General features: G+C 43.1%; 1 protein-coding gene across 1 annotated transcript in view; it reads left to right on the forward strand.

The window, feature by feature from the left end:
• HYDIN (HYDIN axonemal central pair apparatus protein) overlaps positions 1-23,986 on the forward strand; it is a 347,988-nt gene that overhangs the window by 196,557 nt on the left and 127,445 nt on the right. Inside the window, exons 22-23 of the mRNA XM_060398473.1 lie at positions 3,780-3,923; positions 14,638-14,951. Coding sequence (XP_060254456.1) covers positions 3,780-3,923; positions 14,638-14,951 — 458 coding nt within the window. The remainder of the gene's footprint in view (positions 1-3,779; positions 3,924-14,637; positions 14,952-23,986) is intronic.

Here is a 23,986-nt window from a genome sequence, read left to right on the forward strand (position 1 = left end):
ACTATGCCAAAGCCTTTGACTGTGTGGATTACAACAAATTGTGGAAAATTCTTCAAGAGATGGGACTACCAGACCACTTTATCTGCCTCCTGAGAAATGTACATGCAGGTCAAGAAGCAACAGTTAGAACCTGACATGGAACAACAGACTGGTTCCAAAGTGGGAAAGGAGTACATCAAGGCTATGTATTGTCACTCTGCTTATTTAACTTATATGCAGAGTACATCATGCAAAATGCCAGGCTGGATGAAGCACAAGCTGGAATCAAGATTGCCCGAAAAATATCAATAACCTCAGATATGCAGATGACATCATCCTTAGGACAGAAAGCAAAGAGAAACTAAAGAGCCTCTTGTTGAAAGTGAAAGAAGAGAGTGAAAAAGTTGGCTTAAAACTCAACATTCAGAAAACTTAAGATCATGGCATCTGGTCCCATCACTTCATGGCAAATAGATGGGGAAGCAATGGAAACAGTGAGCGACTTTATTTTCTTGGGCCCCAAAATCACTGCAGATGGTGACTAAAGCCATGAAATTAAAAGATGCTTGCTCCTTGCAAGGAAAGCTATGACCAACCTAGAGAGTGTATTAAAAAGCAGGAACATTACTTTGCTGACCAAGGTCCATCTAGTCAAAGCTATGGTTTTTCCAGTAGTCATATATGAATGTTAGAGCTGGACCATAAAGAAAGCTGAGCGCTGAAGAATTGATGCTTTTGAACTGTGGTGTTGGAGAAGACTCTGGAGAGTCCCTTGGACTAAAGGGTGGTCAAACCAGTCAATCCTAAAAGAAATCAGTCCTGAATATTTATTGGAAAGACTGATGCTGAAGTTTCAATACTTTGGCCACCTGGTGTGAAGAACTGACTCATTGGAAAAGACCTTGATGCTGGGAAAGATTGAAGGCAGGAGAAGAGGGTGATGACAGAGGGTGAGATGGTTTGATGGCATCACGGACTCGACGGACTGGAGTTTGGGCAAGGAACAGGAGATGGTAATGGACAGGGAAGCCTGGCGTGCTACAGTCCATGGCGTCGCAAAGAGTGGGTCCGTGGTGTTGCAAAGAGTCAGTCCATGGGGTCGCAAAGAGTCGGACACGACTGAGCGACTGAGCTGAACTAAAACTGACTTGACAGTCTCCCTGAGACACAAAGAAAATACTACAAGAATTCCTGCTGCAGCTATCAAGCTTTCATTGCTGTTTTAAATTCTTCCTGTTTTAAAGTAATCAGGAAGGATATTTACTGGTGACAGCTGCGCCAAATTTGGTGGCATCATATTTTCTCTAAATGTAGCCATTCAGAGAAAATTCAGTGAGGATTTATTGAATAGTTATTCTGTGCCAGACATTGCAGTGTATGCAGCATAGTTGCTTATTAGATTATTTTTTCCAAAGTGCATAAACATGTGTGGATAGTGTTCCTTTTCTTTATTTTCTTAAGCCTTGTTTTTAGTTAATGCATATTCCTGTTTAAGTGTCTTTTGTTTAGATTTACCACAGGAATAAAACAGCAAATACTTTGAATGTGACAGTAACTTGTTGAACTTAAGAAATGAATTGAGTCATAAGGCCCTGTTCGTTTTTGCCTTTCTCTACTTCCTCCCAAATGTCACAAGTTTGCAATCTGCCCTACTACTGTATTTTTCATTGTTCATTTCCTGCTCACATTGAATCCATATCAGGGGCAATGAAGAAATATGACTTCATTACCCAGGATGGGCAGAAGACCTGTTAGGTCTTGGTATTCAGGTTGAATTGCATAATACCCGGTTATCCATTCTTGTCTCCTTGTTTTTGGCTCAAGGCAATGTATCTGATTTAGCCCATTAGGCTATAATGATACCAAGCCTGCCTATGAGAAGAATTTGTCCATAACCGTTTCCTCAGTTTTGATCTACTGTGTAACTGTTGTACTGTTCATAAGCCACAGAGGTGACACCACATCTCTGTGGAATTGAAAAGGTCATTTGAAACTAGCAGTCAAGTTTGCTTCATGAAGTCCAGCAGCAAATCCTGTCTGCTGATATTTGGCGAGACAAACAAGCCAGAAGGGGTCATTTTAAAATAGAGCAGGTTCTCCGTGCATCGACTCTTTCTCAGCACTGTCCTCTAAATGGCCTCTTGCCAAAACAACCGAGTATGGCTTTTTCTCTTCAAAGCTACCTGCAGTGACACAGCAGGCTGGGGGGAAGGTTGAAGGTGCTGCTCCATCCCTCCCCAACTTGTAATATGCAGTCTGCGAGTGCACAGTGAACCCAGGACCCATGTCACCATGTTAGAGGGAGAGAAACGGTGGCAGCTTCTCTTGGGAGGTTTGAACACTGAAGGAATGTCGGGCATCCGCAAAGGGCTAGTGGGGTGCAACTGAGGCAGAAGGCTCAAGCCAACTTTATGGACTGAACATTGTGTCCCCCCAAAATTCATATGTTGATACCCTAATTCCTTATGTAGTGTTGTAAGTGGGCTTTGAGGGTATAAGATCGTGGAGGTGGAGCCCTCATGAGTGGAATTAGTGCCCTTATAAGAAGAGACAAGGGAGACGATCTCGCTCTCAGCCATGGGAGGACACAGTGAGGAGACGGCCATCTGCAAACCGAGAAATGGGCTTCCTCCAGACACTGGATGTGCTGGCACCTTGATCTTGGCCTGGCTAGCCTCCAGAACTATTAGACATCAATGGCTGCCGACTTAAACCACCCAGCCTGTGATATTCATTCCAGCAGCCTGATCTGACTAAGACATCATGGACACTGGTCACGCTAGCTCCCTCAGAAAGCCCAGTAGAGGAAAGGCTATTCTGGGCAAAGGAGCAGAAACAGAGAAAAGCATGGAATCAGGGGAATTTACCTTAAATTCCAACAAGAGAAAAAGCAAATCAAAACATTGAGGCCTGGGAAAAATAAGCTGGAGTTGTTGGAGGAGACAGGGAGTGAAAGGGAGCTTGTCGTTGGAGGCCAGAGACTGAGGTTTCTGGTCCCCTCCTACTGATATTAAAGGACCCCCTTTCCAAGATGTGCGAGGAATAATATGGATCCCAGAGTCAGAAGGAGAAAACTTCAGTCTGAACAGAAACTTCCAGTTCAAGATCCATTTCTGATGCTTTCTCGAGTTGAAAAATGAAATTTGATCTAATAGAATGAAAGGTGCTTCTAAATCACCTCTCCCAGTGTTATCAGGAAATTTTATAGAAAACAGTTATGAGCATTTCTGATATAGCAAGGTGAGTATATTTGCAAGTTGGGTGTTTTAAGTATTAAAAAAATATTGTGTAAGGAAAAAATGTTTTATTCATGATAGTGGTGCATGGATTCTTCCTTAAGATACCACTAACTTCTTAAACTTTTGTTTTATGATGCTGTGGAAGCTTCTGTAGTAGTAGTTCTATTCAGAGGCATGGCTTATATAGGGTTTTTTTTAACCAGGTAACAAGGAAGTAAGACAATCTAATCTGTATTTTCTGGCTTAACGTAGGATCATTTCTAGTGAGACAGATAGATAGATAGATACATACATACATAGACAATTCTATACCTGTGTTTTCATCTATATCAATCCCTTGTTAATGTATGGTAGACCACTGAGACATGAATCTATGTAATATATAGATACATGTTACCTATATTTAGATAGATGGGTAGATAGATGGAGATAATATAAATCCATACATCCATAGATATAAACAGAGAGAAGGCTAAATCAGCTGTTAACAATGAATATCAGACCTTTGTTGCTAAAGGCTTACTATGGCTTGTTTCCTCTTTTTTTTTTTTTTTTTTGCAGAAACCAAACACTATCCTAGAACCTGAATACCAGCCCTTGGCCATAAAGAACATTTCCACACTGCCTGTGAATGTGTTGCTCTCCACAGGTGGACCCTTCTTTATCTGCGAGACTGATAAATCCCTACTGCCCTCAACTCCTGAGGTAACTAGACAGCGGGGAGCCATGTGTGTGATAAAGAAAGAGAACAGTATCAGTGCACTGCCAAGTTTCCATCCAGAAAAAAGTGTAAAGAATCTTGGAAACAGAGAGGAAAACTCTAAAATGAGTCAAATTTAGGTTTCAGTTGGTAAGAAAGCTATTATTAATGATGTAAGAACTTCTCACTCTCTATTTTGATCCTTCCTTTCCTGCCTGTGATGATGAAGCTGATCTTTAGAAAATAGTAATTTCCCAGCAATGAGAGGAAAGATCTTAATGTCCCTCAAACTTGACCAAAACTCAAAGCCCAGGCCCTGAACCAGCCAGCCCATCTCCAGATACTGAGAAATGGGAACCAGGCCACAGGAGGAGGCTGTGAGCTCCCCTGGCCCACTGTCTGGGGCTGGATGCGCTGTTCCCTGAACAGTCCCACGAGACCATCCATCCTTGGCTGGACATGCGGACACCAGAGGGAATGACTGGGCCCTGCAGCAGGTGGTGCTGCAGAGGGAAGAGGGTTGAAGGAGAGAGCAGCCCCACACTCCATGGGGTTCAGTCTCTCAGGGGGGCAGCTAATGGAGAGATGAGACGGAGGAGGCAGGAAGGGCAGGCAGGGCAGAGGGAGCCTGTGACTGAAGGATATTTGCTGTGGAACACGAGTGGAGATGACTGAGATGTGGAGACGTGCTCGGGGAGACAGGTGTTTGTGGGAGATAGGGGTGAGCCACTGGATGAGAGGGTATTGCAGACAGTGCTGCACCGCCGCCCTCCCCTGCCCTGCCTTCCTCACTGATTCTTGAGGGTCTCATTCAAGCATGACTGCTGGGAGGGGGAAAACAGCTAAGGTCTTTGAACAGAAAAATAAAAGGAGAAGATGATTATAAGCAAGAGGCAGATGAAAACCTCCTGCGAGGGAACCTGTGCAAAGAAGAAAAACGCAAAGTACAAACAGGAGTTTTCTACAGTCTCAGAGAAATGACAGACGATATAGCCTGTGTTTAAAAAGAGCTCAAGGACAAGATAACAAGTGTTCAAAGGGGAGAGCAAGAGTGAACTGAGCAGCAGAGGGAAACAAACGGATGAGAAACTGAAAATCCAGGAACAAGCAGTTTTCTCCGCCTTCAGTCAGACCCCATCTTGTCCCTCCTGAAATCTTAATAAGATAAAAGTAGAAATATTCAAAAGGAAAGCCACCCAGACCAGTAAAATGAAAGGAGAAGAGGGTGGTTGTAACCAATTAATGAGAGATTTAAACAAATTCTATAAGATAGAATGAGGAGGGGAGTGGGTAGGCAAAAAGGCAAAGATGTAAAGCATAGGAAATTCTCCAGTGAGGCAAGGCAGTGTTGAGTCCTTCAGCTCAGGTAGCCTGAGCTGAAAGGCACCAGCTGTGAACACAAGGGACCTTGTGTGCACCAGCCAGCTGTCCTGACCAACTCCACTCAGAAGACGTGGGCAGCAGGCTTTCTTCCCAAGACGTAAAGATAAATGTTCTTCAGCAGAAAAACTCATCAAAATGTTCCGGGAATTTAATGTGCCCTGTGTCAATGTCGATACATCAGAATAATACCTGGTGTCTGAGTTGTGTGCAACTCCTGATCATCCCCTCTCTGACCAAAAAGCTCTTCCAAGGACCCATCCTGCTACCAGAATTGAGAAATGGTAGCCTTGGGACTGTTGGAATGCCAGAGTGGGTCAGGAACGATTGTTTCTTGTAATAAATGGTGTAGTACAGTTCGACCTTGTATATTACTTGCACATGTAACTTTAATAAAAGCATACATAAAATTTTAGAAATAACTCCTACAAATCAACAGGAAAAGTACCAACAACCCAGTGGAAAAATAGGCAAAAGAAATGAACAGAGTTCACAAAAAGAAAAAAGCTCTTAAATATATGAAAGTATGTCCCACTTCACTCATGTTAGAAGAAATGCAAGTTACAATGATTATGAAACACATTTTTTCCTATCAGATTGATAAAGAGCAAAAATTGGATGATGCTCTATGTTAGGGGGCATGTAGAAACAGGCACTGTGTTGGGGAAGTATACAGTGGAAGACAGTAGAGCTCTCGCTATCAACATTTTAAATGCCCATACCCTCTGACCTCGTCATTCTACTCCTAGGAATTTATCCTACAGACGTAGAGATAATATATATACAAGGATATTCATTGCAACATTGATTATAAGAACAAAAGACTGGGAGTCAATATCTGTCAATAGGAAATTGCTTAGAAAATGATGGCAGAATTTTATGCTGGAATAAAATGCAGCTATTGAAAAAGAGTGAGGCAGCTCTGTGTGCACTGATGAGTGATTCCCCCAGGGGAAAAAGCAATGTGCAGAACAGGAGTGCATAGTATGCTATCATATATGTAAAAAATAAAGGAATGCATGTGATTTTATATTCATGTAATATCTTTACGTTCATACAGGGACAGATAAGACACTTGTGTAATCATAATCGCCTCAGGGGAGGGAAAGAGTTCACTTGAGTAACAGGAGGGGAGATGGGTACATAACATGGTTTTCATTGTCCTGTCTGTTCAAAAATAAAAATGAAATATTGTTTTAAGGATAAAAAAAAAATAAGGCCACACTTTGTCCTGGAACAAAATGATGTAGAATGTTCAACAGGTAGATATATCTTAGTGAGGTTACCAGTCTTACAATTGACCAAAGAATTCTATGGCTTCTAAAGAGAGGAGACCCACCAAGGAAAGATTTCAGACTTACCTTAGACTATTCCACACTTTCTGATCAATTCTGTTGACCATAAAAGGATGACAGTCAGTTCAGTTCAATCACTCAGTCATGTCTGACTCTTTGCGACCCCATGGACTGCAGCATGCCAGACCTCCCTGTACATCGCCAACTCCCAAAGCTTACTCAGACTCATGTCTGTTGAGTTGATGATGCCATCCCACCATCTCACCCTCTGTTGTTCCCTTCTTCTCCCACTTTCAATCTTTCTCAGCATCAGGGTCTTTTCAAATGAGTCAGTTCTTTGCATCAAGTGGCCAAAGTATTGGAGTTTCAGCTTCAGCATCAGTCCTTCCAATAAACATTCAGGACTGATTTTTAGGACTAACTGGTTTGATCTCCTTGCAGTCCAAGGGGCTCTCAAGAGTCTTCTCCAACACCACAGTTCAAAAGCATCAGTTCTTCGGGGCTCAGCTTTCTTTATGGTCCAAATCTCACATCCATACAAGACTACTGGAAAAACCATAGCTTTCACTAGACAGACCTTTGTCAGCAAAGTAATGTCCCTGCTTTTTAACATGCTGTCTAGATTGGTCATAGCTTTTCTTCCAGGAGCAAGCGTCTTTTAATTTCATAGCTGCAGTCACCATCTGCAGTAATTTTGGAGCCCAAGAAAATAAAGTCTGTCACTGTTTCCATTGTTTCCCTATCTATTTGCTATGAAGGAATGGGACCAGATGCCATGATCTTAGTTTTCTGAATGTTGAGCTTTAAGCCAACTTTTTCACTCTCCTCTTTCACTTTCATCAAGAGGCTCTTTAGTTCTTCTTCACTTTCTGCCATAAGGGTGGTGTCATCTGCATATCTGAGGTTATTGATATTTCTCCTGGCAATCTTGATTCCAGCTTGTCCTTCATCCAGCCTGGCATTTTGTATGATGTATTCTGCATAAAATTTAAGTAAGCAGGGTGACAATACATACTCCTTTTCCTATTTGAAACCAGTCTGTTGTTCCATGTCAAGTTCTAACTGTTGCTTCATAACCTGAATACAGATTTCTCAGGAGGCAGATAAAGTGGTCTGATATTCCCATCTCTTTAAGAATTTTCCACGCTTTGTTGTGATCCACACAGTCAAAGGCTTTGGCATAGTCAATAAAGCAGAAGTAGATGTTTTTCTGGAACTCTCTTACTTTTTCTATGATCCAACGAATGTTGGCAATTTGATCCCTGGTTCCTCTGCCTTTTCTAAATCCAGTTTGAATATCTGAAAGTTAATGGTTCACTTACTGTTGAAGCCTGGCATGGAGAATTTTGAGCATTACTTTTCTAGTATCTACCAACCTAGATAGCATATTAAAAAACAGAGACATTACTTTGCCAACAAAGTTCTGTCTAGTCAAGGCTATGGTTTTTCCAGTGGTCATGTGCGGATGTGAGAATTGGACTGTGAAGAAGGCTGAGCACCGAAGAATTGATGGTTTTGAACTGTGATGTTGGAGAAGACTCTTGAGAGTCCCTTGGACTGCAAGGAGATCCAACCAGTCCATTCTGAAGGAGATCAGCCCCGGGGTTTCTTTGGAAGGAATGATGCTAAAGCTGAAACTCCAGTACTTTGGCCACCTCATGCGAAGAGTTGACTCATTGGAAAAGACTCTGATGCTGAGAGGGATTGGGGGCAAGAGGAGAAGGGGATGACCAAGGATGAGATGGCTGGATGGCATCACCGACTCAATGGAGATGAGTTTGAGTGAACTCTGGGAGATGGTGATGGACAGGGAGGCCTGGCATTCTGCAATTCATGGGGTCTCAAAGAGTTAGACATGACTGAGCCACTGAACTGAACTGAACTTGCTAGTGTGTGCTGCTGCTGCTGCTAAGTCACTTCAGTCGTGTCTGACTCTGTGCAACCCCATAGACAGCAGCCCACCAGGGTCAGTCCCTGGGATTCTCCAGGCAAGAACACTGGAGTGGGTTGCCATTTCCTTCTCCAATGCATGAAAGTAAAAAGTGAAAGTGAAGTTGCTCAGTCATGTCCGACTCTTGGCGACCCCATGGACTGCAGCCTACCAGGCTCCTCCATCCATGGGATTTTCCAGGCAAAAGTACTGGAGTAGGGTGCCATTGCGTTCTCCATGCTAGTGTGTGAGATGAGTGCAATTGTGTGGTAGTTTGAGCATTCTTTGGCATTGCCTTTCTTTGGGATTGGAATGAAAACTGACCCTTTCCCACCCTGTGGCTACTGACGAGTTTTCTAAATTTGCTGGCATATTGAGTGCAGCACTTTCACCGCATCATCTTTTAGGATTTGAAATCGCTCAACTGGAATTCCATCACCTCCACTAGCTTTGTTCATAGTGATGTTTCCTAAGGCCAACTTGACTTCACACTCTAGGATGTCTGGCTCTAGGTGAGTGATCACACCATCAGAGTTATCCGAGTCATAAAGATCTTTTTTGTATAGTTCTTCTGTGTAATCTTGCCATCTCTTCTTAATATCTTCTGCTTCTGTTAGGTCCATAGCATTTCTGTCTATTGAGCCCATCTTTGCATGAAGAGGGCTTCCCTTGTAGCTCAGCTGGTAAAGAATGTGCCTGTAATGTAGGAGACCTGGGTTCCATCCCTGGGTTGGGAAGATCCCCTGAAGAAGGGAAAGGCTACCCACTGCAGTATTCTAGCCTAGAGAATTCCCTGGACTGTATAGTCTATGGGGTCACATAGATCTCCGGTAGCTGGCTGTGATTGTACAGTGGTTAGTACTCTGTGTTGTGGCCACAGCAACCTTGGTTCAAATCTGAGTCCTGGCATTGTGGCAACAAGGTACAGCAAGGGGCCTCTCTTTTCAAATTCCTTTTGGGGCTTCCCTGGTGGCTCAGCGTCTGCCTGCAATGCAGGAGACCCGGGTTCTATCCCTGGGTCAGGAAGATCCCCTGGAGAAGGAAATGGCAACCCACCCCAGTACTCTTGCCTGGAAAATTCCATGGACGGAGGAGCCTGGTAGGCTACAGTCCATGGGATTGCAAAGAGTCGGACATGACTGAGCAACTTCACTTTCTTTCTCATTTTGCATGAAATGTTCCCTTGCTCGGTATTTCTGATTTTCTTGAAGAGATCTCTAGTCTTTCCCATTCTATTTTTTTCCTCTATTTCTTTGCAATGATCGCTGAGGAAAGTTTTCTTATCTCTCTTTGCTTTTCTTTGTAACTCTGCATTCAAATGGGTATATCTTTCCTTTTCTCCTAACCTTTAACTTTTCTTCCTTTCCCAGCTATTTGTAAGGCCTCCTCAGGCAACCATTTTGCCTTTTTACATTTCTTTTTCTTGGGGATGGTCTTGATTCCTGCCTCCTGTACAATGTCACAAAACTCTGTCCATAGTTTTTCAGGCACTCTGTCTATCAGATCTAATCCCTTGAATCTATTTCTCACTTCCACTGTATAATCATAAGGGATTTGATTTAGGTCATACCTGAATGGGCTAGTGGTTTTCCCTACTTTCTTCAATTTAAGTCTGAATTTGGCAATAAGGAGCTCATGATCTGAGCCACAGTCAGCTCCCGGTCTTTTTTTTGCTGACTGTATTGAGTTTCTCCATCTTTGGCTGCAAAGAATATAATCAACCTGATTTTGGTATTGACCATCTGGTGATGTCCACGTGTAGAGTCTTCTCTTGTGTTATTGGAAGAGGGTGTTTGCTATGACCAGTGCATTCTCTTGGCAAAACTCTATTAGTGTTTGCCCTGCTTCATTCTGTACCCCAAGGCCAATTTGCCTGTAACTCCAGGTATCTCTTGACTTCCTACTTTTGCATTCCAGTCCCCTATAATGAAAAGGACATCTCTTTGGGGTGTTAGTTCTAGGTCTTGTAGGTCTTCATAGAACCATTCAACTTCAGCTTCTTTAGCATTATTGGTTGGGGCATAGACTTGGATTACTGTGATATTGAGTGGTTTGCCTTGGAAACGAATGGAGATCATTCTGTTGTTTCTGAGATTCCATCCAAGTACTGCATTTGAGACTCTGTTGACTATGATGGCTACTCCATTTCTTCTAAGGGATTCTTGCCCACAGTAGTAGATATAATGGTCATCTGAGTTAAATTCACCCTTTCCAGTCCATTTTAGTTCACTGATTCCTAAAATGTTGATGTTCACTGACATGTAATAACTGGCATTTATATACCCTACACTATGTGCCAGGCACTGCTGTGAACATATCACCAATAATATTAACTCATTTCATCCTCTTAGAAAAGAGTTAGGTACTATTACTGCTCCTGTTTTACAGATGGAGAAGCTAAAGGCTAGGAAAGGCAAGCAACTTTGCCCAAGTTCACAGAGTAACTAACTGGCATAGCCAGAATTTGAACCCAAGCAGTCTGACTCCAGAGTCCATGACCTTACAATTAATATCCCTTATATAAGAATTTTTCATAATTTTTAAAGTGCACACATGATTTTTATTTTTTTTTAAATTTATTTATTTATTTATTTTGATATAGCCATCTACATACAATTTTATTTTATTTTATTTTTTTTATTTTTTTTTTAGTTTTTTTATTTTTTAAATTTTAAAATCTTTAATTCTTACATGCATTCCCAAACATGAACCCCCTCCCACCTCCCTCCCCATAACATCTTTCTGGGTCATCCCCATGCACCAGCCCCAAGCATGCTGCATCCTGCGTCAGACATAGACTGGCGATTCAATTCACATGATAGTATACATGTTAGAATGTCATTCTCCCAAATCATCCCACCCTCTCCCTCTCCCTCTGTGTCCAAAAGTCCGTTATACACATCTGTGTCTCTTTCCCTGTCTTGCATACAGGGTCGTCATTGCCATCTTCCTAAATTCCATATATATGTGTTAGTATACTGTATTGGTGTTTTTCTTTCTGGCTTACTTCACTCTGTATAATCGGCTCCAGTTTCATCCATCTCATCAGAACTGATTCAAATGAATTCTTTTTAACGGCTGAGTAATACTCCATTGTGTATATGTACCACAGCTTTCTTATCCATTCATCTGCTGATGGACATCTAGGTAAATGTAAGATCAGAAACTATAAAACTCCTAGAGGAGAACATAGGCAAAACACTCTCAGACATAAATCATAGCAGGATCCTCTATGATCCACCTCCCAGAATGCTGGAAATAAAAGCAAAAATAAACAAATGGGATCTAATTAAAATTAAAAGCTTCTGCACAACAAAGGAAAATATAAGCAAGGTGAAAAGACAGCCTTCTGAATGGGAGAAAATAATAGCAAATGAAGCAACTGACAAACAACTAATCTCAAAAATATACAAGCAACTTCTGCAGCTCAACTCCAGAAAAATAAACGACCCAATCAAAAAATGGGCCAAAGAACTAAATAGACATTTCTCCAAAGAAGACATACGGATGGCTAACAAACACATGAAAAGATGCTCAACATCACTCATTATTAGAGAAATGCAAATCAAAACCACAATGAGGTACCACTTCACACCAGTCAGAATGGCTGCGATCCAAAAATCTGCAAGCAATAAATGCTGGAGAGGGTGTGGAGAAAAGGGAACCCTCCTACACTGTTGGTGGGAATGCAAACTAGTACAGCCACTATGGAGAACAGTGTGGAGATTCCTTAAAAAATTGCAAATAGAACTACCTTATGACCCAGCAATCCCACTTCTGGGCATACACACCGAGGAAACCAGAATTGAAAGAGACACATGTACCCCAATGTTCATCGCAGCACTGTTTATAATAGCCAGATTTTTAAATTAGTCTAATTCCATTTTTGTAAAATTTTACTTATCCATTCATCATGTCTGGACTAATGTTTTACCAAATATGATCTCTGAGGAATAATATCTGGTGAAATTTTAGGTAAGTTTGTGGCTTCTTCTTTGTGCTTTTGTATTTAAACACTAAGCATTACAATGCCTAGTGCTGCAGGTGCCATGGTCTACAAAAATGGCTTCTAAACTGTGCCAAGCCACCTGTGCCAAGTGGCTGGCAAGGCTCTCAGAGGAGATTAGCCAACTGGGGAGTCATTACCCTCTCTCTGACTCTTCAATCGGGTGATTGGCTTTATCCACTGAAGCCATCTGATCATGTCAGTGAAGTACATGGTTAAATACCTGAACCTTAAAACTCAGTGGAGAGGAAAGTGCTCTGTAAACAGATTGTTCCTGTGCTGTATTCTTCCTGACTTCCTCAGGGCACTTTTTACAAAACCAGGAGGTGGCTTTCATGCTGATTAAATGTGAGGATTAAGGGATTCCTAAAAAAGTGAACTCAGGGCCAGGCTTTCTATGGGGAGGTGTTTCTGTGGCCTTGGTATCAAGGAACACATGGGGATTTGAATCAGAGAAGAGAACAAACACAATCTCCCGAACAAACTCTGTACAGCTCTGGAGTGTCATTTTAAGTTGAATAGAAAACAGCGGAAAGTGAATAACACTGTGCGAAGTGTTAGAATTGCAAACGTTAGAAAAGAAATTAAATTACCTAATCTATCCCTTTCTGGGTCACCGTCTACAAAACTCCTCCCCCAGTCCTTTAGAAAGCCTTTTTAAAAATTTTCTTAAGCAAAGAACATTTCCCACTTATCTAGGAAGAGCGTTTTGCAATCTAATTTATTTTCAGTTTTTATATTATTTTCAGAATATTTTATATTAGCCATTCATTGCAGACTTTCCTTTCACAACTCCTCAATCCTTAGAACCTCACAACGTTTATCAAAATCTCTTCTTTCAAATGATTTTTCTCCAATTTTTTCTTGCTTTCATTTTCAACTATTGAAAAATATGTATGTGCATAGAGATTGAGATGGAGATGGATACATATAGATATTGCTATCAGTATGTCAGCTGTTTATGTAAACTGTGGATGCATGGTTATGGTTAAACTGTGTGTGTGTGTATGTATATATATATATATACATATATGTGTGTATGTATGTGTTTCTTGCTAATGTGTGTGTCTATATATATGTATATGTATGTGTGTGCACATCAGTCAGTTCAGTTCAGTTGCTCAGTCGTGTCCGACTCTTTGCGACCCCATGAATTGCAGCACATCAGGCCTCCCTGTCTGTCATCAACTCCTGGAGTTCACTCAAACTCATCCGCATCGAGTCGGTGATGCCATCCAGCCATCTCATCCTCTGTTGTCCTTTTCTCCCCCTGCCCCCAATCCCTCCCAGCATCAGGGTCTTTTCCAATGAGTCAACTCTTCGCATGAGGTGGCCAAAGTACTAGAGTTTCAGCTTTAGCATCAGTCCTTCCAATGAACACCCAGGAGTGATCTCCTTTAGAATGGACGGGTTGGATCTCCTTGCAGTCCAAGGGACTCTCAAGAGTCTTCTCCAACACCACAGCTCAAAAGCATCAATTCTTTGGCGCTCAGCTTTCTTCACAGTCCAACTTTCATATCCATACATGACCACTGGAAAACCATAGCCTTGACTTGACGGACCTTTGTTGGCAAAGTAATATCTCTGCTTTTCAATATGCTATCTAGGTTGCTCATAACTTTTCTTCCAAGGAGTAAGTGTCTTTTAATTTCATGGCTGCAATCACCATCTGCAGTGATTTTGGAGCCCCCCAAAATAAAGTCTGACCCTGTTTCCAGTGTTTCCCCATCTATTTCCTATGAAGTGATGGGACTGGATGCCATGATCTTAAATTTCTGAATGTTGAGCTTTAAGCCAACTTTTTCACTCTCCTCTTTCACTTTCATCAAGAGGCTCTTTAGTTCTTCTTCACTTTCTGCCATAAGGGTGATGTCATCCGCCTATCTGAGGTTATTGATATTTCTCCCAGCAATCTTGATTCCAGCTTGTGCTTCATCCAGCCTGGCATTTCTCATGATGTACTCTGCATATAAGTTAAATAAGCAGGGTCGCAATATACAGCCCTCACATGAAATAACTTTGGTTGCCCTATTTCATATATCAGGTTGTAAATGCATAGTGTAGAGATTGGTAACTCCCCATTATCTTTTTTTTTTTTTTTTTTGTAGCCTGTTAAACTGGAAGTTGGTGAAGTAAAAGACCTGCTGGTCAGATTTGACCCTTCCTACAAAAATGATCTGAACAACTGGGTGGCCGAAGAAGTTTTAGCCATCAAGTATGTGGAGCACCCTCAAGTGGACATCCTGCACCTGCGTGGAGAAGTGAATTACCCCAACCTCACCTTTGAGACCATGGAGCTGGATTTTGGCTGTATCTTGAATGACACTGAGGTGATCCGCTACGTCACGATCACCAACTGCAGCCCCCTGGTTGTGAAGTTTCGCTGGTTCTTCCTGGTGGACAATGAGGAAAATCAGATAAGGTACCAACCAGCAGGGCAATCCTGCAGAGCTCTCCTGTGCTTTCATTTTTTTTTTTTAATCTCCTTTGGACTTTGCACTGAGTTTGCTATATTCTGAGTCCCAGTCTTCCATGAATATTCTCCTTTTTTAACTTCTGTTTATTTATCTCTGGCTTTGCTGCATGCGAGCTTTCTCTAGTTGCAACAAGCAGGGCTACTGTTCAGTGGCCAACGCCTGGGTTTCTCACTGTGATGGCTTCTCTTGTTGCGGAGCGCAGGCTCCGGGGTGTGTGGTCCTTCAGTTGTTGCAGCTCCTGGTTCTAGAGCACAGGCTTCAGTGGTTGTGGTTTATGAGCTTAGTTGTTCCACGGCACGTGGAATCTTCCCAAACCAGGACTGAACCAGTGTTGCCTGCATTGGCTGGTGGATTCTTAACTGCTGGACCACCAGGGAAGCCCTCAATAATGCTTTCAGTTGAGATAAAGTTCCACAACTAATCACTGACAGAGGAACAAAGAGCCATGGTCCATCGTCGGTTTCACAGGAAAAGCAGAAAAAATATTCTTGAAAGCCCCAATTGCCACTAGATGAACAAAGTGATATCCCTAAGCCTGCTCTAATTTTGAATCTAATGGTTGGATCATTAGAGATTTATCACTGAAAATACTCTTTGTCAAGTTTCCTTAATAAGCATTTCAAACTCAAAGCACAAACCAAGTAGGACAATACATGAGGCGTGTGCTCCCCGAACTCTACCTTCTGCATGTTTCAGTGGGTTTTGTTCTGACCCGTAAATGTACATTATATGTATAGACATATACTCATACGTGGGAGTGTATGTGAGAGATGGAAAGCACTGAAAGGGAAAAGCTGTCTTCACAATATTTAGGTTTAAAAGTGTCTCTCCTTTTCACTTGGAAGCTAAATCCAACTTAATTTGAAAAACACCCCTTTACAGAAATGGAAACAGCCTATTTCATTCAGGCCTTTTAGTAACAGTTTCATCTGGGTCAAAAGCCACATTGGTGGCCAGGATGAATGGGCTTCTGCATGTTTCCCTGTTGGATGTTTGGACAGCTCAGTTTTCAACACCTGAATATGAACAGCCATTCTTAACTGGGAATATCTCATGTTGTTTCTTGGCTAGTCGATGCTTCCTATACACAGTCCTCATCTTGTGTATGACAGCCATCCTTTCCTTTAGCATGCCTGTTTCCATGGTAACTATGGCTTGCTCTGGATGTCTTCCATAAACATCTGATGATAACCCAGTGTAGCACTGAAGCCGGTTCAGAGCCTGAGTTGATCGAGCCTACTCATTTAGGTGTCAACGGCTGACTGTCCAGGTTTGGGATGAAATTTTGTAGATGGTGAACGTTTAAAATAATTATGGAAAAATCAGTCAACCTGATCTAATGAGTTTCAACTACCAGATCGTAGAAGTTATTCTGATGCAACACAGCTAAATGAATTTATTCCATCTGGGAGCAGGGGACATGCTTTATTTATTTTTTTGTTTTCGAGAAGCCATTTCCATAATTTAAAATGATGACATTTTGAAAATGTACTTGGCCAGTACTAGAGGTGATACACTTAATTTTTCATTGGCTTAAGCACTCATTTGACCTTTATTTCCCTTTCTTCTTTGTCTTCTAATATCTTGTTGTTGAGCCTCTTGCTTATATTTCATTTGTTCATTCAGAGAGTCTCTCGGAAACCATTTGGTAAGTGACTCTTACACACCAAATGCTTTGTGAGGCATCAGAGATACAGAAGTAAGACATGATCCCTGGACTGAGGCTGTTGGGGAGGCAGGTGTGTAAACCATGGTGGGCACGTGGTGGTGCCAGGCTCTATGAGCGGCCATGGGGATGAGTGCTCACAGGAGTCAGAGAAGACTGCGCTGCGAAGCACAGTTAAATGCTCTAGTCAGAGAAGCCCGGAAACATTCTCAGTTACAGAAATAGCAGGTATAGAAGTTAGGATTCATGGATTCTGCCACAAGTGACAGGAAACCTGGCTCTATGTGAAAACAAAAAACGGAGTTCATTCACTGGTTGCCACAGCTCAGAATTCCAAGTTCATTTTGGCTTCTGGCCTGGCTTAAAGGAAAGACTCAAAGAATGTCCCTGGTGCCAGTCTCCCTGTCTCAGCTCTGCTCTCCTTCACGCGTTAGCCATGTTCTCAGTGCTGCCAGCACGCCTGGGGCCATGTCTGTGTGATTCTGAGCCACTGGAAAGGAAGATAAGCCTTGGTCCCAGAACTTCCAGGAGATTCACCCTGATGGGACCACCTTAAATCACCTCCCCTCCCCTCACCAGTCCCTGTCGGGAGAGGGTGAAGCACTTAATTAGCATTGACCTGATTGTGTGCCCCATGCCAAGGGCTGCACTGGTGACTCAGAACCATGTGGACTGAAAGGGTGGGAGTGGGGCACATCTCCAGACAAAAGCTGCAATCTGGGGGGAGGAATGTGGGAAAAGCAGATGGTACACACTTGTCAGTGTCCACAGGGGCCACAGCACAGACTTCATCGGTACGGGGCAGTCGGAGAGAGGAGTCTGGGCAGGTAGACTGGCGGAAGCACGTGAGAGGCCTGGGATTCCATGATAAGGACCTTAGAGTCTTTCTTGGAGGCACTGCTGAGATGTGTAATCAGGAGCGTGATAGAGACAGGTTTTCTTGGAAAAATAACCCTTAGCAGCATTCAGCACAGTGGTTTAACCCTTCCTTCCTGAAACATAATGCCTTTCATGTCTTGAACAGCACCATACTCTCCTGCTTTTCCTCTCGTCCCCTTGGCTGACTACCGCTACTCTTGGCCAGCAACAGCTGGAGTTGTGGGGACACAGGGCTCCCTCCTGGGCCTTCCGCTCCTCCTGGAGCCGCCCCACCCACAGCTTCACTTAGCTCCTGTGGCAGAGGCTTCCGAATGGGTATCTCCTCCTAGAACCCTCGGAGCTGCAAGTTTGCCTTCTTGACGTCTCCCATGGCTGTTTAATAGGTGGCTCATGTCCGGTGGACCCCACTCCAAACTCAGGCTCCACCCCCTCCCTGCTTCTCCTCCAGGGCCCCTGTTCCAGTAAATGACCCCACTGTCCTCCTGGGAGGCATCCAGACTTCTTCCTCTTTCTTGTCCCATGTACCCCATCAAATCCATCACCAAATTCTACCTACTCCACCTTCTAAAAACCTCTCATTCCCGTGTCCATGGTTGTTACACTAATTGAAGGTACCTTTGCCTCTTCCCTGGACTGTTGTGACAGCCTCTGACCGGGCTCTCTGGCTCCACTCCTGTGCCACAGTCCATCACTCCCTCCGCAGCCAATGATGAGCACGTCACTGCCATGGTTTTAAGCCTTTGAGGACACCCGTGCTTTTTGAGATTAAGTACAAATACTCACTGTGTTCTTCAAGGCTCAACATGTACCACCTCTGCATTCCTCTCCGTTTTCCTCACTTTGCTGTCCGCTACCTCCTTGACACCGTTCTGTTTGCTCACATGCCAGCCTCTTTCCTGCCCAGTGCTGTTGTTGCCTCACGCCTTCTCTCTGCTGGAAGCTCTACCTGCTCACCTAGCTAGCCCTGCTGCCTCGTCAAGTCTCAGCTTAAACTTCCTTCCCTGAGAAGCCTTCTCTAGGACCCTTCCCTACCGGAGGGCCCCTGTCATAGGCACCAGTAGCCCGTCTCCTCCGTGACTCATCACATTTGAACTCTGGCTAAGGTTCAACTCCCCTGCAGGCTGTTAATCCCTGTGAGACTAGGAAGCACATCTGACCTGTGGCCTCTTTATCCCTGGGCCCAGCACAGCCCATAGCACAGAGTGAGTCCTCAAAGAATATTTTGTAATTAATCAACTTCTCTCTCTGCCCCTGGTGTTTGTAGTGAGAGGAGAGTCATTTCATGACTGGTTTAACATTCTTTTCTGTCAGCTTCCTGGCACCTGCCAAATGGAGGTTCAAGGCATAAATGTTACCTTGCATAGAAAAAAATGCCACTTGCTGTCCAGACAGACTCTGTCTGGACAGCCCGTCAGGAAAACATGAACCACTCATTGACTAAAGGTCACTTTTATCAGATATACCAACACAAACCTTTCATTTCCAATCAGAATTCCTCTAACCCTCACAACTAATAAAAGAAACAAAAGCGCTAAAAGAGGATTTTCTTTTTTATTAGACAGGATATGAGGAGACCTTGACACTGTAAATATTCCTGCCTATCACAGCACACATATATCACACCCAAGGGAGTGTGTGTGTGTGTGTGTGTGTGTGTGTGTGTACATGTGTGCAGGCATGTGTCTGTGCATTTGGGAGTTTATGTATATGTGTGAGATTTTGTAGGCAATTCTGACTCAGACATTCAAACTATTTCTCTTGTTTGAGCATAATTTTTGTTCCAAAATTTTTTCCATCTCATATCACACATAAAAACAAAGATGTGAAGTGGGCAAGTGTGTTTGGTAAGTACTCTGTAAGCCTGCCATTGTCTGAAACCCACTCATCTAGGTGAGTCCCTGTGCATGACAGGGTTCTAGGCTGACTCTGGTAGATGACAGTCCAGTTGCTCACGTGTAGTGAGGAAGCTGGGGTGACATCAGGGCTGGGCACGGCTGCTGGCCTGACCAGTGCTATAGGAATGTACCCTTTCTTTGGCCTGACTGCTCAGCTGGATAAGAACATGATGTTTTATGGCATCTGTGTAGAAGGAGAGCAAAGGAACACCCACACTCAAACCAGGCTTTGCTCTGAAGAGACCAGAGAGAGCCAAGCAGATGCTGGCTCAGCTGGCATCCATGCCCAGACTAAGAGCTGCAGGCTGACGCGATGTTAGAACTTCGAGCATGTGGGCCACATGGTCCCCAAGGACAGCTTTGCCTTTTCATTTCCAAATCAGATTATAAATAAATCAAATACAAGAGCCTAAGGGAGCCCAGCCTGACAGCAAAAGAACATGTATTGTTCTCACACTGATTTTTTCTGTGGTGAGCGTCATTTATCCAATATTGTGATTGTAAGAGGAGAGTGGAATGGCTGGAAGCATGATAGAGAGATGCTCATTGCCTGGAGGCTTCTGTCTGTTTCTTCATCACCCCTCACTCTGTCTTGCCTTGGAAGTGGAACTTTTTAAAGACACGGAGTCAATGGTAGCTGAGGTCCTGGGCTGTGGAATTGGACCTGGCTGGGTATGTCCTCCTAGGTCTGTCCTCCTAAATGTGTGACCCTGTGCCCTGGTTTACTTACCTGTGAAAGGGGGTGATGCAGAAACTGAAAAGAGTTGTTGTGAGCACTAAATGCTTATGAAGTGCATGTGTCTCCGAGATGACACTCGAAAGAAAAATCCGCAATTGGTGGCTGTTTTCAGGTCTCAAAAGGTTCCTTCGTCTCTGTTCCTTCCCACCAAGGGCTGCTAAGCGAAACCCTCCCCAGGACCCTAAGCGTCAGAACCACATGATCTTTAGACACCGAGATAATGGACTCAGACCCCTTTTCCTTCTAAAGGGTAGAAACTCACTTCCCTGTACCAGGCCACATTCACCAAGGCTGAAGCCGAGCCTTCACAGGCCACAGGCCGAGTGTGGGCAGGATGACCAGGCCCAGCATGCCTCCCTGTCCTCCCCACCACTCCTCTCCACAGTCAGGTAAGCCCAAACTCACGGTCAAGGACAGGCCCTCGCTTTGCCCAAGGGCCCAATCAAGAAAACAAAAATGTTTAGGGGGAAAATAAAACGAGGCTTTATTTTTCTTTCAGAACAGAAACAATTTTATTTGAATTGAATAAACAATTCAATTTTAATTGAATAAACAATTTTATTTACTCAGGCACTGGGTATCCTTGCACCCCAGCCTTCCAGGGCTGCTCACTATGCTGAGAGCCTGGCCTCTGTGCAGCCTCCCACTCAGCCACCTGCCCCACCTGACTTGGTGGATGGCTGACAGTCCCTGAGCCTCGGCTTCCTCATCTGAAACGAGGGCGATTGTAATGGCAGCTCCCACATATGGACGTGGTGAGGCTTGACTCCACCCCTATTCAGAGCCTAGATCTTTGCCCATCACATAATACATGATCAGGAAGTGTCAGGTGTTATTCCTTTATTGAGGAAATCAGTGGATTGGCACCCCAGTGTAAACACAGGACCTATTTGAGAAGCAGCGTCCCAGAGTTGGCTTGGAGATACCTTCTCCTGCAATCAGTCAGAAGCTACAGAGCCTGAGGGCCACAGGTTATCGCTTGCTGGCCTGAGCATTTATCCCTTTCATAAGTAACCCTGTCTCTTCCCCCGAGGCCCTAAACCTCTCAGAATCCTTTAAACTTCTGCAGTCATGGTTTCTTCTTTGCCACCTTCCAGGGAAGTTTGTAAAAGAAATTATGGAGCCTGAGGGCTGGAGGGCAAGCAGCTCTGTTGAGGGAGCAAGAAGGTCAGAAAAGGGAACAGAAGTGGCCACAGATGGCTTCAGGCAAAGTGCCAAGTCAAGCTCTTAAGCCCCTCCCATCCCTCCTTTTTGCCCTAATTCTCCCCCTGCTTGTACTTGAGCCAGAATGATTATTTTACAGCCCAAAGAATGAATCCAGGGCCAACAGGGACTAACCCTTCACCTGTATTAGCTTCCTTCTGCTGCTGTAACAAACCACCATAAGCTGATGCTGGCAGGAAGTAGACAGCACACCTGAAGGATTAGTCTAGATGAGGTTAAGAAAGAGAGCAGAGGCCTGAAGGGATAGGGGGTGAGACTCCTAACCAGAACCTCCGTGACCTCCCTCACCAGTTGCAGGATGTCCTGTGACCTGTCGTGAGTCATGTATGGCTGAGGGTTGAGGGGCAGTTGACCTAAGAATATCCCCTGAGCAGTGGGGCAGAGTACTGGGGGTTAGAACTTCAACATAGTATTTCAAGGGGGACCTTGAATTTAGCTCATAACAGTTTTTAATTAAAAAAAATTTAAATCAGCAAATGTATGAGTAAACATTCAAAGAGTAAAAAGGTCATGATATCACAAGCTCATGAGCCAGGGAAATGTTAACAATACGACTGGAAGGTTCTGTAGGGCCAGTCAGGTCATGCTAAGAAATTTGACTTTTTTTCAAAATGTAGTGAAAAGCTATGGAAGGGTTTAAAGTAAGAGAGTGACATGGGCTACTGTGAACCAGAAACAGCAGTCCTTAGAATAACTGTAACTGCAAGAGGTCATTATCAGCAGGCCCATTAAAGGAGGGACAGACTCATTAAAGACACTTTCACGGGTATACTTAGGAAAATTATCTGATATAATGTCTAAGATTCAAGAAAGATTTCTGAACTAAGAAAATGGTACATTATGGGTAAACTTTAGCTCCATTAACTACATAAAATGATAATAGTAATATAAAATCTGGGGGATAAATATCATATCAATATAGGACTGAAATAGTGTTCACTATGAAAGAGGAGAAATCAGCGATTTTAGGTCTTTGAATTGTTCCAGAAGAGGGAAAAAGTAAAGGGGACAATTACAGTCAATCCAAAGATAAATTTAAAAATTAGGAGAAGAGGTGACATGGAGAAGATACAGAGAAAATTTTTTTAAATTACAAAATAAAATGATAAATCCAAATGTATCAGTAATTGAAATCAATGTAAATTAAACTAGCTAAGAAAATGGCCATGCTTCTGGATTTTATTCGCAATTATTTTAAAAAGAGATATCTGAAAAATAAGGACATGGTAATGTAAAAGGATGGGAAAAGATAAAACAAGCATATCTTGAGGGGGAGTTCTGACAAACCTATGACACGTCAGTTAAAATATTCTTAATTTTGTATTATCATTTTTTTAATTTTCATTGGTGAATAGTTGGTTTACAATGTTGTTTCTGTTGCACAGCAAAGTGAATCAGTTATACACATACATATATCCACTCTTGAAAACTTCAGATTCTTTTCCCATATAGGTCATTACAGAGTATTGAGTAGAGTTCCCTGTGCTATAAAATAGGTCCTTATTAGTTATCTCTTTTCTAATGGCAACCCACTCCAGTGTTCTTGCCTGGAGAATCCCAGGGACAGGGGACCTCTGGGCTGCCGTCTATGGGGTCACGCAGAGTCGGACACGACTGAAGTGACTTAGCAGCAGCAGCAGCAGTGTGTATATGCCAATCCCAATATCCCAGTGTATCCCTCCCCTCCTCCCTGCTTCCCCCCACTCCTGCCCTGGCAACTGTAAAAATAGACTTTAAAACAAAAAAAAAAGCATTGCTAGAGATCAAGAAAGTTGCTAGGTCATTTTTTAAAAGTTCAGTTCACCAGAAAGATATAATAAATCTAAACTCCACATGTCTCAAAACATAACTTCAAAGTACTTAAATCAGATACTCAGAGGACCACAAGTAGAAGTAGACAAATCCACTGTCTTTAATAACACCCTCTCAAGCAGACAGAAAATCAGCAAGACTATATAGTTTGCATTGCCCCATGGAGTAGCCACCAAGGCTCATGTAGCTACTTAAATTTAAAAAATTTTAATTAAAAATGCAGCTCCTTAGTCACACTCACATTTTAAGTGCTGATAACCACATGTGGGTTAGTGGTTATTGTATTTAATACCAAAGATATAGAACATTTCATCAATGCAGAAAGTTTTGTTAGACAACTCTGCTACAGACAACTTGAACACAATTAACAGGCTCAATATAATTGATATATGTTGAACATCCCACTAAGAAAAAACTCGTCCAGCCTTATCGAACATTTGTAAAAAATTACCATATTGAAGAAGGCTGAGCACTGAAGAATTGATGCTTTTGAACTGTGGTGTTGGAGAAGACTCTTGAGTCCCTTGGGCTGCAAGGAGATCCAACCAGTCCATTCTAAAGGAGATCAGCCCTGGGATTTATTTGGAAGGAATGATGCTAGCTGAAACTCCAGTATTTTGGCCACCTCATGCAAAGAGTTGACTCATTGGAAAAGACCCTGATGCTGAGAGGGATTGGGGGCAGGAGGAGAAGGGGATGACAGAGGATGAGATGGCTGGATGGCATCACTGACTCAATGGACATGAATCTGAGTGAACTCCGGGA

This window comes from Ovis aries, chromosome 14 (assembly GCF_016772045.2).
Source record: "Ovis aries strain OAR_USU_Benz2616 breed Rambouillet chromosome 14, ARS-UI_Ramb_v3.0, whole genome shotgun sequence".
Taxonomy (NCBI): Eukaryota; Metazoa; Chordata; class Mammalia; order Artiodactyla; family Bovidae; genus Ovis; species Ovis aries.